At 37.4% G+C, this 16,956-nt stretch overlaps 1 protein-coding gene across 1 annotated transcript in view; it reads left to right on the top strand.

Moving 5' to 3' along the window:
* L3MBTL3 (L3MBTL histone methyl-lysine binding protein 3) overlaps positions 1-15,032 on the top strand; it is a 68,108-nt gene extending 53,076 nt beyond the window's left edge. Inside the window, exons 17-21 of the mRNA XM_029962792.1 lie at positions 487-651; positions 4,604-4,695; positions 9,550-9,713; positions 10,587-10,649; positions 13,139-15,032. Of these exons, the coding sequence (XP_029818652.1) occupies positions 487-651; positions 4,604-4,695; positions 9,550-9,713; positions 10,587-10,649; positions 13,139-13,282 (628 nt within the window). The 3' untranslated portion in view covers positions 13,283-15,032. The remainder of the gene's footprint in view (positions 1-486; positions 652-4,603; positions 4,696-9,549; positions 9,714-10,586; positions 10,650-13,138) is intronic.
* The last annotated feature ends 1,924 nt before the right edge of the window (positions 15,033-16,956 follow it).

Genomic DNA, 16,956 nt, shown 5'->3' with positions numbered 1-16,956 from the left:
GGTACCATCCCAGTGAATCCAGTAGCAGTTTGAGGAGTGTCCTCTGTGATGGGAACTGTGTCAAGTGCTTCTTTTTTCATTGTCCCAATTAAGAGGCTACATATGACATGTTAAAGGATGCATAGTGGTATATCATGGGAGAGAAGGGATAGGAGGAAAATGATACTTCGAAGTGTTCTTGTGTTACAAGTATTTGAAGTGGGTAGCTTATTATCAAAAATACTATTGGACAAATTCTGTTCCTATTGAATTGCCTAATCATTTTATCATTGATTTAATGAAGAAGAGGGTTCTGTATTGTGATTTCTGAAAATCCCAGGTATACAATTTTCTTGGTGGCAAGTAAACCATGTATTTCTTAAAACAAAAAAACCCACCTTGTATGTCTTCTGTTATACTAATGACTCTTTCTCCATAGAGAAAATAACTTAAACAACAGCTTAGCTGCTTCAACTTTTAAACGCTGTGTTAATTTGTTTTAAACAGTGACAGAAAATGCCCCAGCCCTGGTCACGTAGGTATGAAATCTTCGGCTCACAATCGACCATCTGGGAAGACTGGACCAGAAACAACTAAGCTGGAAGATGCAGAAAGTAAATCTCCTTGCAAGAAGCCCCTCTTATGCAATGTGAAAGAAAAGAAGGCACCTGGGTAACTCTCAATTCCTTTCAACCTATTGGTTGTTTGGAGTCAGTCAGTGTATAAAATGTAACTTACCAGGCAATGCAGTCCAGTAATTTGTCTGTGGAATTCTTCAAAGCAGCAGAGAAGGAGATGGAAGTTCTTAATCTGTCTTTATATTAGAAATAGTTGGAAAGGGAGTATCACAACATATATAATAAATAAGAAACATGTATCAGATGAGAGGAAAAATACCTACAATACAGATCAGTTATTGGAAGTTGAGATCCTTCTTCCTAGGTCTGTGTACAAATATGTTATTGTGTATGAATAAACACGTAGAAATGTGGGAAAATTAAAAGTAGTTCCTTAACTTTCAGCATCTGGAGTACATTTTTGACAGAAAATGACATGAGATAGTTTCCAAGCTTGCACTGGAAAATAATATTTATGGTATAAAAAAGTTATTTTTGAAGTTAAAAGATGCAATTCGGTATTTTCATGGGGTAAATATGTGAGGCAATAGGATTCCCTACATTTTTAATTAGTTATGGTATCACTGCTTTATTTTATTGACTGTTTTCATACAGAAATAGATGACACCCTGGAACAAGAAGTGTTATGTGTTATATATTTACATGTGGTGTTATTTTGTGCTCATAATATATGAACTGTGTTAGCAATAATAGTGTCTTGAGAGACAAACATTGGAGAGTTGGTATTATATGATAAATACCCCACAGTAAAGCTGATGATTGAAACTTAACTGTTTTTTAAGGATTGGACTTTGATGATCCTTATGGGTCCCTTCCAACTCAGGATATTCCATGAATTAAATCCTCTGAAAACACTGCAAGATTTTTTTTAAAACTTGTTTTTCGAATTGAGTTAACCAAATCTGGCAGTGTTTTATGATTTCCCTTCCTTTTTCCACTAGATAGTTTTCTTTTCTGGACTATTATTGTTTCCTTTGTTGCAAAAACCTATCCTAAATTAAGTGTGTAGCTTTTTGCGTCCTTTTAGTTTTGGCCAGCTTTTCTTTAAAACATTCTTTCGTGTTATTTTAATGGGATTATAGTGTTCAAGTTATATTGGAAAAGTTCTAGTAGGAGCATCAAGCAGTGTTGGTATAATTTTTATGCTACAAATAAGCAGCATAAAGTAGTCATACTCAAGTGAATATAAACAGAAAAAGAAAAAGACAGTTTCAAGTGTAATTTTGAAATAACCTGTGTTACAAAATAGTTGTCATTCATCATTTTAACCATCATTATAGTAAATTCACCTTTTTTTTTTTTTGAAATACACTTTGGCTTTACAGACTATCTCTTACAATTAATTGAAGAAAATTTTTTTGTTGTCTTTGATTTTTATAGAGGGTGTTATCCTTGGAAGACCTAAGATAACCAATACATGTGCTGTCTGTTCATTGTTGAGTCATTTTCATTAAGAGAATTAATAGTCCTGTGCCAACTTTGAACTACCCAGAGGCTTCTCAGTTTGTATTTGAACTATTTGAATACACTGATGACTGTCTGCATTTTATCATCTAGCTTTCCATATTCATTACATATCTAGCATAGTCATAGAAGACTTTCAGATGAGTAATCTTCCTTTGAAAAGGGCATAAAAAATAATGTTCACAACATTAGGTATGTATGAACTGCTTGGGTTATAAAATATTGAGCATCTGGTTATTGCAGTACCCAGTGGATCTTTTTAGATGTGTATTCAAAGTACACATGCATAATTGACGACATAGATACATACACTAGTGTGCTCTTTAGCTGCTGAGTTCACAGTGTGGGTTTAATTCTGTTTGACTTCAGTTCAGTTGTGTATACCTTCATATTCCAGGTAATCTCTTGTTTCAAAGAAGTCCTTGGTTGAGGATCCAACCACACAGGAAACCAGACATGAGTTTTATTATGTTGTGTTAAATCTAAGTGGTACTCAGCTAATCTCCAGTTCCACTTGTTCCTTTTCTTTTTTCTTTTTTTTTTTTTTGAGCTTTCTGTGCATCAAACAATTATACTAGAATATTTATTTTGGTTTGCAGAATTATGTATGTAATTACTGCTTGCTCTCTGTCCCTCTGGAATGTTCCTAGGATGAAAATTCAGTATAAAAATTACATGCCTATAGCATATTCAAGTTTAATTTTAAAGAATCTTCCAAGTAGCAAAAGAATTTCCCTGTAATAGGAATTCCACTCTGGAAATCTTTACGGTGAAAGAAGGTGAACACTCACACTTGGGAATCAAATTATACTGCTTCTTAAAAGGCAATTCCATTTGTCTTCTAACCTTTTCCCCAAAACCTTCAATTCATGCTACTGTCTTGTATTTAATGAGTGAGGTAAAATTTCGGGATGCATGTTGCTATGAAAATCGTCTTCAGGAAAATAGGGAGGTACCTGTTTCCTCACAGGTTTTGGTGATCTCTTTTCCTCACGTTGAATTACAGTTGTCATTTCCTTTGCCTTTGGATCAATTGCACTACTTTGTAGCAGGTTACTTTAGAAGTTGTCTGTGTTTGTGGAGTTAGGAAAATAATTTTTAGGTAAATAAGTCAAGGTAATGTATCTGATGAAAATACTGTGAAGGAGGCCTTTGTGGCACAAGAAGGCATGCCTGCTGTACGCATCCCACTGGTATTGTTTGCTATACTACAAAGGCTGGATTTTCTGATTTGCTGTGTTCAGTGTTCATTTTTTCACTATTAATAGTGTGTTAATTACATTATTATTGATGTCAGTGACCTCGAAGCTCCTAGTTGATTTAATGACAAATGCTTTCTTGTATATAATATAAAAATGATATTTAATAGCATAAATGTAAACAGTGGAATTAAACAAGTCTGTTTCTTCTGTGGATTTGTGTTTTGAGGTTAGCTAATCTTGAGGTCTAACAAGGTGTTAGTCTAGACTGGCTTTTTATCTGTGTTTGTGACATTTGTAAAGGGGTTCTTGTTGACTGCTTCTCTGGTATGTAGGTGAAGCATCCGTTCATATAGTAGTAGGCTTTCTTGTAGTCTTGACTCTAAGATTTCTGTCTGGTGCCTATTTTTAGAAAATGCTCATTATGTACTTAGTATTGCTGAGAGCTCTGCATCTGTGATGGTTTAGTAAGACTTGACCAAAGTGTTCTCAAGTTCTTAAAAGCACAAGGAAATACACACGTAATGTCAGCAGGCTCATATCAGCTTCATGTCTGTAAGAAACGAGGCTGGGAATACCTTCTGAAGGCAGAGTTTAAAAAGGAATTTCCCAGGGGCTGATTTTAAGATGCAAATGCACCCAGACCCACCTTGAGAAATTCTCTTATTTCCACCTCTCTTGCCCAGTTTTTCTCAATAAGGGGAAGATGTTCCCTCTGCAAATATTTGGACTGGCAAAGCTGAGGGAGCAGCCACAGGCAGCAGGCAAAGAGTGACTTTTCTAGCTGGGTAAGAAGTAATGCAAAAACATACAAAGGAATACAGATATTTTCAGTAGGATCATTAACTGCTGCACAATAGGGTGTCAGTATAGTAAAGGAGTTGATGTCGGGTGGAGATGAAGGTTGGGCAGAGAAATATTAGATGTTATTTCAGACAGCTCCTGAAAATGGCCTGGATAACCAGTAAGGCTTTGTAGGACATGCAGGTATATATGTGGGTTTACGCTTCCCATCTTGTGCTGTGGACACATCCACTGCCTTTATTTGTATATTTTCCAGTTTCAATTATGAAGTAAAATGTGTTGATGTGATTTACATAATCTTAGTTTACAGTATTCTTGAGACTTCACAAAATTCATGCCTGTAGTCATACCGGAAATCAAGTCAGAAATTACATCCTCTCTGTTTTTTTATTTTATGGTGATACAGCATCCTTTATGTGGGAATCCTGGTGTGTTAATAGCACTGTTAGCAAGAGATGTCATCATGCTTAGTGATTTTTATGATGTATTAATAAAAATTGAACATCTTATTTTCCTCAGTGGAGTATTACAAACAAAGGACACCATAAAGAACAAAGAATGTGAAGATGAGGAGACAGAAAATAACCTGCTAATTTCAAATGAAATTAAAGGTAAATTGTCAGTACTTCATTTGTTTCGTATTAAAATCTGCAGAATTGAAGCAGTGTGATGTTCCTTGAAATTCTCATGAAACTTATTCATGAGAATTCTCATTACAATTTATTTTCCACATTCACTATTTGTGTCCAAAAATTTCTTGACAGCAACACTTTGAGCACTGTTTCTTTATCTTATAATCATCAAAGGCTTTGCCAAGAATTTTATCACAATTGTAAAGAGGAGTGCAAAATAAATACTGATATAAAAAAATTCAATTTAAGAATGTTTTTCCAATGATTTTTAAAAATAGGTAATTAAACCAGTCCAGGTTGTAAAAGTATAACATTCACTTACTCAGCCCAGCTTCAGTCTTGTTGAGGGTGACTGCCTGGTTGGTTAGACAGGAAAATTTCTTAACAGTCTTCTGTGCAGTCTGATACTTTCCAGCAGCCCATATGCAGAGCAGACTCTTTATTTTTCATGAGTGTTAAAGAATTGCTAAAATTTTTACCTCACTGAAAAACTGGAGACAGTCCAGTGGAGGACTTGACATATGAAGAAACGTTGAAAGAATTTGGGACAGGAAGTCTTGGAGCAATGTAGTCTCGGTCCTTCAGTAACTAAAAGGTAGTTACAGAGAAAATGGAGGTATGCTCTCTTCCAGGCTACTCAGTGGTGGGAAAAAGGGAATGGACAGAAGTTGCTTCAGGGAAGTTCTGTGTCAATATAAGGAAGAAACTATTCACCCTGAGAAAAACTGGAATAGGCAGCTCACGAAAGAGGTGGAATCTTTCTTGCTGAAAATCTTTAGGACTTGGCTTGACGGGGCCCTGGGTAACTTAGTCTAATGCCCTGCTCTTAACAGAAGGTTGCATCCTATGGTCTCCAAAGGCCCCTTCCAACATGGACTGTGCTTTCGTTCAGTGATTCTGTGTGGTTGTATGTACTGCTCTGTCAAAACTCTTGGCTGTTCACAGATCCAGTTGGGCAGATTGAGGTAGCTGTTCATTATTCATTTTTATTCTCATTGTTCAGAAAGAATACAGCACAAATGCAGAACATCACAGTCTTATATTTGATAATTATTTTGTGTGTGTGAAACTTAATATGTCAAGCTAGTTACTGGATTGAGCCAGTGCATTGTTTCAGTGCAGCTTTTGCTGTAGTATTTTATTAACTCATGCAAGGTCAGTACAAAGCTAAATGTCTTAATTTCCTAATCTTAGTTCCTTAAATTTTTAGATTTTATTCAGCAATTTTTGTGCAACAACACAAAGTTTATAAGGCTTTCATCAAAATTCATAGGTCTTTAGTAACTGGTTCTTTAAAGGCTATGTAGCTTACCTTCTGAGTGATCTCATCTTTGTAAAATTCAGAAAATTCTTTGAGACTAGTAGAGCATTGCATAAAAATAAAATTAAGGTAGTGGTTTATTTTTAATTATTAACCTCTGATGCATTTTTTTTTAATCTTAAAATATCATTTATCTGCCAGCACTTTTGAGATAGATCTAAGAGGCACTCTAAAGAATGTGTAAAGTGTGAGAGATTCCATCTGTTGTAAGAGCTGTGAAAAAGGTGTTATGGTGTTTTGAAACATGATGTAGTTCAGAATTCTAGAGAAAATGAAGCATTAAAAGAAGAAAGTCTCTAAAGCAAATAAAGAAAGAGAGGTTTTGGTCATTTTAAGTATTTTGTTTCAGCAGAAAGGAAGCATGCAGTTTTTGTTTGACTTTGCATTATACAAAAGAGAAAAAAAATTCAAATAGTTGGGAGCATTTTAAATGGTCTGGAATTCTTTTTTAATTCTAAGAAAACTGACCTGATTTTGTGAAGCATTTTGAGTTTGACAGAATTGACTATTTGGATAAAGTTTCACCAACAAGCTCTGCTTGTTAGGTTCTTGCATAATAAGATTTATGAAAATAGAACACTTTCTTACATTACTGTCTAGAAAAGTTGTCCTTTTTATAAATGTAATGTCGTGTTATTATGTGTTTAAATGTGCCATAATACTTAATCTGTAGGATGAAAATGGGTCATTGAGTTCTTGCTATCATACTCATGGAGAGCTCAAGATAAAATAATTGTTGTTTTTGGGAACTGTGACTCTTGGTACTTTTGCTTGTTGCCTTATTTTTTCTGCCTGTCACTTACATGATTATTCTTCAGCCTGCTTTTGCCATGCTCTCTTGACTAGTTCTCTACTGGTAACTTTATAAATGTGTACTGCTATCTTCCCTTTCTTGGAGAAAGATTATTTGGAGGTGAAGAACTTCACGGAAATCATGGTCCGTTCATACTAACTTTTTTTTATGGACATAAATTTTGCGCTTAAAAACTTTATACATGGTAAGGACTAAAACTGTGCAGGGGGAAATAGAGCGGTGTTAATGGTCTCTAGTTAATGCTAGAAAGTATTTGCTGTTTAGCTTCTTTGAAATGTAAGGTTCTATTTTGTTCTCGCTAAGAAGATAGAGATGGATTAAGAATGATGTGGTTCAGAGAGGATAATGAGGTGACATAAAGTATGAAGAAGAATGTAAAGGCAAGTGGGCTGATGCTGAAGCAAAATGTCAGCAGATAATGGGTCAGGTTTAAAAGTGTGAACTTACTGCCTCTGACTGCTATCTCATGTGAAGCTGGTGAGCAGATTTTGTTTCTTCGGTCACTTAAATGGTTCAAGAAGCTGTTTGTGGCTCTGTGATGAAACTGGCTAACCTTTGGTGCGCCTCAGGTTACTCCTCTCCTAAATGTCCCAATTGAGACAGAAGTTTGCGTACATGTCCTGTTTTCCCTGGCCCAGAAACAGAGATTGCCTCTCAATGGGAAGCAGGGCTTGCAGAGCAAGGAATACAAGAGAATGAGAGTGGGGAGAACTTTCAGATGTCTGGTGTTACAGACATAGATGGTAGCCAAAATGCTGTGGTTTGGACTTTCTGTTACAAGAAGGTTACCCACACTAAGCCTAAACTTCCTTTTGTCCATAACGTGGTTATACCTGCTGCGGGGTTAGAGACTTTTAGTTTTTCTTTCCTCCCATCTAGTTGGGTAAATTGGCACTTTACGTGGTCCTTTCGTGCTCTTCATCTTATCTGTGAGGCAGGTACCATACAGGCTGAGGAGCAGAGTTATTTATTTATGTCCAAATCCTCAAAGGCATTAGGTATTGCGTTCTTTTCCATGTCAGTAAATAGAGCTCTTGAATGTGAGTAGATGAAGTACAAGGTTTGGCATTTTGCAGTGTCACCTTAGCCAACTTATTTCCTGCTAACCTCATTCATAAACAGCTGACCTGTGTTTGCTTGAAATTTAAAACCCAAAGCACAGACAGATGACCAGCATAGATTTTTCATCTGGTACTGTTAGGGTTTGACACAGCTGTAAAGTATTGAAAACAGAGACATAAATAACCTCAGCTGTCATTGCTGCTATGCATATACCTATATGCTGTTATGTACAATTTGTTTAGATGTGTGAATATGGGGTATAATTTGTATGATATTATCTTCACACAGTATTGTAGTCTGCTGTTTATGTGGCAGTATCAATGTATTATATGTTTTGTGAATGAAAGACAGAAAAATAGCGAAATACTTATGTTCAACTATTAAGAGATCTTTTTTAGAATGATAAAGTCAGAGGATAAGCGTGGGAATGAGATTCAAGGGAACAATTAAAAAGATACTATTCCATAAAATAGGTTTTACATTCAGTATGCTTGCTGCCTTACAAGACTCATTCTTTTCTCACTGAGACTTTTACTAGTATTAGAGTCTCTAAGGAACATTTGAAGAACAACAGTGAAATGTAAACAGACACTTAGAGAACTCACTTCCAAGAGTTAGAGTATGATGATAGTAAAAAATCAAGGAGTCTGTTTAAAAAAATTGATGAGTAGGCTGACAGTGCTGACTAAATGGCTTATCAGCCAACTTCTGAATAATAGACATCGGTATAAAATGAGGATAAGTCTTGAAAGTAGCAAAAAGTTAAGCCAGAGGAGCAGAACAGCCTAAGCAAGTGTAATAACATCCTATGTTGGCCATATTATATATTCTAGAGGAGCCTCACTGTGCATTTCCAACAGATTTAAATGAACGTAGATGTCATGCATTTTGACATCATTCGAGGCATGCCTCTTCGCTCTTTCCTCCTACGCACATCTGCGACTGCTGCTTTTATCCAGACAACAGCAGCAACAGCAGCATGTGGCTGAAGACACCCTCTCATCCAGTACGTTACCTTTGAGGCCAGGGGGGTGGGAGATCATCCCTTCCATTATGGATGAGTAAGATAAAACTCAGCATGAAGAAGTTAAATGTTACTTTCCAAAAACACCATTCAATTAAAGCAGAGAATTTGCAGACATTTGTGATTTTTTTTCCTCAGAAGAACTGAAAAACTTTTTCTTGTGAATGAGCCATAAATGTTGCGTGGGCCGGAACTGTATAACTGATTCACTGGGAATTTTGTAGCAGTGCATTTCTGCTCTTGATGAATTTGTAACAGCTCAACCCTGGAATTAAGTTAATTCTTGTACTGCTGTACAACTATTAAATATGTGTGTGATTTATTGTACTAAAATATTTTAAATTATTTGACCTATGGTGTGGTATGCTAACAGTTGTCATAGAATTGTGTTTTGTTGAAAGTAAGAGTAGTTATATTTATATAGAGCCAATATAATGATAGTCATACTAGTGGAAGAATGCTCATGGTACTCTAATTTTGGTGTAGTCAAAACTGTACAGCTTGTGTAGGCAGGCCCATATCTATCAATAGAAATGAACGTGCTTTTACTGTGACTGATTTCATCGTTGACTGAAGGATTTAATGCTTGTTTATTGCTTCCTGTTGTTGAAGATGTTGAAGAACCCAGCGCACAGAGGCTTCTTTCTCAACCAGTTATTGTGTCTTCCAAGCTGCAAATCCCTGGCCTACCCTTGCGTTGGGAACAGCAGAGCAAGCTCCTTCCAAGTGTAGCTGGAATTCCAGCCAGTAAAGTTTCTAAGTGGAGTACTGATGAGGTAGGTTCACCTTTATCTTCTGTCTTACTACCACTGCCCTTGAAGGTTGATTCAGAGGTTTAGATTATTCCCATATATTAAGAATAATATATTAGTACTCAGAGGATTAGACTCAACCAGACCTAATGTAACTGATCCCCAAAATGCCTGTTCCGCTGCCTTCCAGCCTGGAAGCAGAAGTGTTAATTCATATGTGTATAGAGACAGATAAATATGTGTATGTATATAAAAACGTATTAACTGGCATTAATTAGGGAAGGGAAAGAAAAGTGCTAAATGTACGGCCCAGCATATCAAGTGCTCACAGTCTACACTACTAATAGCTAGTACCCACACAAATGTTCTGAGGAATGGTTTAGGGGTCAACATGAACCAAGAGCTCTTCCTGGTTCATAGTTTGGATGTGGCACACTGCTTTGGAGGGTGAGAATATAGTCCAGAGAGGAATGGTATGGGTATGGTCAGGCCATAACACCTGATTTTAAGATTAGAGCCCTGCCTCTGTTCAAGTATGCAATAATGCTTGCACTGGCAGTCTTGTCACTGCTTTACTTTCAGAAGCACATATGACTTAAGGCAGTTTTCTGTGCCTGAGGCAGTCAGATCTCCTCTAATCAGAGAAAAAAAGAAGCATGGACTTTGAAAAAAGTCCTGTGGACTAGAGTGGGATGTATTCCTTTAGTTTGCTGATTTTGTGAATCCTGTCCTTAGACACCCATCTGCATGACTCCGTGCACTTACCAAAGAAGGTGGACCACCAAATATGAGGCTATAAAAACAATAGCTAAAAGACTTTAATGATTGTCAATCATAAAGACCATTTTGAGAAAACACAGGTCTTAATAAATCTTCTGTTGTATACTTTGGTGATAGGTCTCTGAGTTTATACGGAGTTTACCAGGATGTGAAGAACATGGCAAGGTGTTTAAAGATGAGGTGGGTGAATTTTATTGCAAAAAGACACAGAGTACAAAGCTTGGTGGAAATACTAATTTTATGTCATAACTAAAAATGCATATAAAGAAGTAGGATGAAGTGCACAGAATCACAGAATTGTCACAGTTGGAAGAGACCTATAAATCATCAAGTCCAACCCTGAACCCAGCATTGTCACCGTAACCCTGTAAATTCAGATACCTCCTTAAATATCACCAGGGATGGAGACTCCACCACCTTCCTGGGCAAGCAATTCCAGTGCCACATTGTTTAAAGTCAGATGTAAATGTATGAAAGATTAAGTTGGTTTGCAGCTCATGAAGTGGGAGGAAAGAAAAGTGTCAGTGAGGTCTATTGTGCTTTTCTAGCTTTTTTCCTGCCAATTGAAATTACTTAGGAACTTTCTGATTGACTACTGTTGTCTCTTAATCTGGTCTGAGGAAATTAATAAGCAGGTATGTAATTTTAGTTCTGCAGGATGTTAATAAGTAAAATAAAGCAGAACAGTGGTTCAACGTAACTCCTTGCATCTTGTCTGATCACACTTGGCTCCTGATGCTCTTCCTCCTCATATAGTCAATTTATGAATATGATTTGAGTGAGCAGGAATTGAGAAGATCTGAAGGTTCTGATGAAGTTCAAAGGGGCATTATTCACTTTCTGAGCATGCCAGGTTTGCATTTCTAGTATCTGAGATTGTTGTTCCAAAGTTGTCATTAGAAATGGATATGGCTTTTAGGTACAATAGACCGTTTTAAACTAGGTTGGCTTTTTCTTTTCTGCTCAGAAGTTTGTTATTCCTGTTAATGCTTAGTTTGAAGAAGGTAGTTTGATCACAGATGCCAGAGTGAATAGTTGAGGTGCTTATCCCAGCCAGACAACGTGAATAGGCAGAGTCAGCCAGCCTTTCAAGTGAAGAATAATTGTGGTATTTAGACTTGAGAAGGCACCTCCTGAGAAAAATGCACACAGATGGCCCTGCCAATCTCCTGCAACAAGTTTTCAGGCTGTGCTGTAGATTGTAATGGCTAATACGGCTGCATATCAAAGGACGAACAGGCTGAACCTCTGGGCATTTTGCACTTGCTCAAATGTTGGGTGTTTTACGGGTTGCAGCAGGTATGCAAGGCTAGATCATCCCCTGTGTCACTTAGGGTGTCTCATCAATGAGTTTAAGAATAAAAGCTGGCATATTGCTAATTAAGTCAGCAAGTGGCAAGTGCCATGGAGGTGGATATATCCTTAACTCCTTAACGCTTCTGTTCTCAGAGATGTAAGAAAATACTTCCCCTCTTCAGAATTCAGCCTCAGGCTTCCTCTGTGACTAGTAACTGGCATGGACTGGCTGACATCAGTAGGTCTTTCAGTAGGAAGAAGATGCTGGCTCAAACTTCTGCTGTGGAAATGAACCCTCATCCTGCTTATTTTAAGATGCTGCAGCTTTTTATCTGGGCACACCCAGCTTCACACACTTCAGGTTCTGAGCCCACCAAGTCTGGCTTCGTGTACAAAATGAGTAGAAAGTAATTGTAGTGACACGTGATGCTGTTCTGACTGCAGTGTTCCTCAACTTACAGTGCTGGGGTATACCTTGCAGGTTTCCTTTGCAGTGTGTCTGATTCAGAAAGTTTGTTTTCTAGTCCTACAGAAACTTACACTGTTTTTGTCTCAGGTTAGTATTTTTAAGCCTAATCAGTACTCCTGGTTTAACCACAGTTGCCTTTTATGTATATCTATCCAGCTTAGGTTCCACTGAAAACTTACCTCTAGGTACCTAAGTGACCTGAAGTATACACAGAAGGCCCTTGGAAGGGAGAACCTTGGGTCTCTTCATGCTCAGATTTAGGACTCCTGCTGACAGAATGATTTGCTTACAGGAGAATGTTGACTTTTATTGTTTACTAAAATAGCAACACTACCAAGCTGGCAGAAAAAAATACTCCACGTTTTTAAAAGTTCTATTGTGTTCGTGTCAAAGAGGCAGTTTTATGTAGCCTGGCCCCTGTTTTCATGTGGGATCAAAATTCATTTTAACTTATTGTTTAATGAACAGAAAGTGGTGGCCTTAAGGGGGTTCCAACTCTGTAGCTGGGAGTGAAATCCAGCAGCTTTGCCTGTGGAGGCTTGCATAAAAGGAATAGCTAAGAGGTTAAAGAGCAGTGCTGTGGTTTGGTACAGTTGAATTATACTTCATTTACCCATTTTACTTTCCAATAGCTTTTAAACTGTCAGTATGAAAATGAGAATTGTTTAGCTAAAAATTAGCCAGACAGTTGTTTTCAAGCAGAAGGAAGATCATCCTGTTCTTTTGGACTAGCTGATCTGCCTAAAAGGTTGAAGTCAAAGCTCTCTTCAAAGCATTTGAAAATGTTTGTATTCAGACAGTCCTTTACATTGTCTGAAATTGCTGGGACTTTTCATGTTTTCTGAAACCGTCTATACTGCTGCACTGTCAGACCTATTAATAGCTTTGTGTTTTTCTTTTAAAGCAAATTGATGGAGAAGCATTTCTGCTAATGACTCAATCAGACATAGTGAAAATAATGAGCATTAAACTGGGACCAGCCCTAAAAATCTTTAATTCCATTCTGATGTTCAAAGCTGCAGAGAAAAACTCACACAATGAACTTTGAAGATAATGGAAAATGTGCACGAGCCAGCTTTCTCCACTGGAGCTCATGTTTTATTCAAAGCACAAAGACTCACTAGAACTGTTGACTAAGGACTCTCAGAAAGGAAGAAACATAAGTTCAGCACTGGTGGACTATTTATATTCTCCTAGAGCCAGTACATATCTGAATCCTTCTGGGAAGTGTTCAAGCTTTTGAGAAGGTACTGTGTAACAACTGAGTCAGCTGGTCTTATTTACCAAACCAATGGCGCTAATTCTCATGGATGGTTAGGATCCCTAACTTTCTCTGGACATCAAGAAAATTCAAGAAAAATTATTTATGCTGTATTATATAAGGGAACGTTAATATTTTCTAAGGATTCTTGAATACTACTTCATGTATCCATTTTACTTTTCAGAAGCTTTTACTTCATTCTATCAAAAGAAAAACTGATTAGCCAAAAATTAGGCTACAGGTAGCCAGAGGAGACTGTTATGGCTAATATGTATTTGTACCATAGTTGAAAAATGAAACACTTAATGTTACATATGTGACACTTTATGCTACAGCATATAACTTTACAGATTATAAAACTGTCTTTTTGCTTGTAACAAAACAAACCTTGTTGGGGTTGAAATTACAATGCTTTTTTAATAACTGAATGTTTTTACTTTTGCACGATTACAGAAATGTTACGTGAGTCTTGCCACCAGCATCTTTAATGTATTTTATCAAAAGACCAGTGTAGAGAAGGCTGCAACTGAAAAATAAAGTTTGACTTCACAGAAGACTTTTTGTTTATGCTGCGCAGTAGAGTCCCAGCCTTTTATGCGGGAGCCTGCTACAGACCTTCAGCACATGAATGAAAATAGGTGGATTTTGAGACAAGGAGATTAGCAAAACAGAAATTACATTTAATCATGTCTGCACTTCTCAGTCTCCAGTACAGTTACCACAACAGTGGAGAAAAACCATGCTACTCTGACTTCATATTCAACATAGGTTTGTTTTCCCAGTGGTGGAAGAATTACTTCACTCACCACTTCCTAGCTGAAAAGTCTGATTTGTAAATGAATAAAACATGAGGGGAAAGACAAAGCTCAAGGAAAAGGGATGCTTAAATGCCTTTAGTCGAGGGCACATCCTAGGTGTAAAATGCATGCATTTCACTGGGTCATCAGCAGGCTGCAGATGTTACCAGCAGGTACTTGGGTGAGGCAACCTCCTTTCTTGGAGGATTATTATAACGATTTGTCAGGGAAAGTCAGGGACAGTCGTTGCACTTGGTATATATACATAAGATGTAAACCAGATGCACTTTATATGGGAGAAAGCCTAGCTACCTGTATACCAAGGACTGTTCCAGAATGTTACTTTTGAAAGAAAAGAGAGAAGAGTTGGATCAAGCTTTTTGGCAGCCCTCTTTTTAGAGCTGCAGCGGGCAGTTGCTCAGCCTTTAGAGCTGAGAACAAACAGAGTATTTCCGTTGCACAGAGCTGGGAGAATTTTACATCTTCCCACAGATTTTGCTAGGCTGTTCTTTGGCTGGAGTTCTTAAGTTTTCAAGAACTCTATGCCCCTTCCAGATCGTGTAGGTGACTGGTACCTGCCATAATACAAGGTGAAACAGGGTCAGTATGAAGTAAGTTGCGTTGCTCTGTTAATTTCCTTCCATAGCATTGCATAAATAATATTTTTACATTTTGTTGAATATTTGTACATTCAAATTGCACTCTTATTGTACTACAATACCAATAAAACCTGAACTGGAGCCGTCTGTTACCTTTGTGTGTGCCCAGGATTCCCACATGAACCCCAGCTGTTCCTGATGGTACTGTGGAGTAATTCCTCACTGTAGCTTAATGTGGCCATGAGTTTTAAAGAGCAGCTTGGCTACTCCTGTTTGCCCTCTCCCTTGGCACTTACTCCTAAGGCTTACAGGCCCCTTGCCATCATAGTCAGAATGCCATTTATAGACCTGGACTTTGTCACCGGCAGCAGCTGAAGTTGCACTAGCAGATCACTAAAATGTCAAATTCTTCCATTTTCTTTCATTCTGTACTTCCATGTAGTTTATTTTCCTTTACCTTCTATGTCTCTCTTGTGTGCCAGGTCTATAGCCTGCAGTGCTTACCAATGAGGAGACTTGCAGCTCAACAGAGATTACTCGGGGATGTTTGCAGCTCCCTGAATTTTTATATACACCTACTTACAAAGTATTGTGGTTTAAGAAATGGATTTGAATTAACAGTGTTTATAAGATGTAGACTAAAGCTCACTTAAGTGTTAAAGAGCCCAATTTTTTATTCATACAGCTATCACATACAATAGTGAGGGCATATATATAATCCTTACTTTTGTATCCTATGTGATGAGGTAGCTGGGTGTAGCCACCTCTGTTACAAAAACTGCGCCAAACAAATTCACTTAGAAACTAAAAACATTCAGGAGACCTACTGAATCTTTAAAATGGCAGTTGGTTTGTTTTGTGTGTTGGATTGGAGGTAGCCCAGCCATCACACTGCTCGAGGTTGTCCCCTCATTTCCATGGGAGCCATGTGAAAAGTCTTGAGACTTTAGCAAGAGAGTTTGGCCATTAAATGGAGCCATCTCCTCTCATACAGGAGGATCTCCCACTGTATTCTCTACCTTGAAGTCACCCCTGCACAACCAAGCTTTAACAAAGCTTCTGTAGTCTTCCAGGCTGTGTGTTTGAGTGTTTAAAGAATTGTGCTTTGCCTACACTGACATTTTTAGAACTGGTTGGAGATTGGTCTCTTATAGAACGTAGGCTTGTAATAAAAAGCCATTTTTTATTTCTAGTGAACGCAATGGGTTATGTCTGCTGGCTGCTGCTACTGTTTATTGCCAGGCACTTGTCCAAAGCTGTGCACTGCCAGGCAGTATCCCCTGGGATTTCCAGACATGCACAAGTTAAGAGGAGCATGTTAGGGAAAAGAGGAGGCTGTGAAAAAAGAGAGAGGGCCTCTGCTCTGTGTGGGCAGAGAGGGAGTCATCATGTGGAGAAGGCTAATGCGTTCTGGGGAACAAATTCAGAAAGAAAATGAGGCATTCTTTCTCAAGCACCAAAGCTGTGGTTACAAATGCACATGGCAGCATCGCGGATAAGTCATTCTTGCTACTTTCAGAGCTCATTTTAGAAACCCTATTTAGCAAATTCAGGATTAACGTTAAAACAAAAGAAAATAATGTTTCATGCAAGGAGAAAGTAGTGAAAATTCATCATTCTGCAAATTAAAAGTCAGACCAACCATTTTAAACCACAAAAATTATTAAATTAGGCTTTCAGTGATCATAGTATTATGAAGTGATGGTAATCTTTAATTTGTACCACTTCAAAACATTAACTGTATTAGCATCTGAAGTATTGATGTGCCCACATAGGCTCACAATATGTTTTTTTTTAATTCTGACAGTCAAAATATTATCTGAATTTGTCAAATGCTCCATATAGAAAAATAATACATGACACATGAAGTAATCTAGAAAATTTTATTATCTCTAGACTTCTCTAAAATCTGCATTTTAAATAAAACTGAAGTGTTTTTTTTTTTAAAGTAGCCAGTACAATAAAAAAAAAGGGCATTGTTAACAATTTAAATATACATACACTTCCACTAGAAATAATGGCACTGATTTATCTTCACAACAAAGGGATTTATTTTGACAAAATA

The sequence above is a fragment of the Manacus vitellinus genome, unplaced genomic scaffold (genome assembly GCF_001715985.3).
Source record: "Manacus vitellinus isolate BGI_N305 unplaced genomic scaffold, ASM171598v3 scaffold_4_pilon, whole genome shotgun sequence".
NCBI classification, from domain to species: Eukaryota; Metazoa; Chordata; class Aves; order Passeriformes; family Pipridae; genus Manacus; species Manacus vitellinus.
The sequence above is the reverse complement of the archived record's forward strand: the minus strand, read 5'-3'. Positions and strand labels throughout refer to the sequence as shown.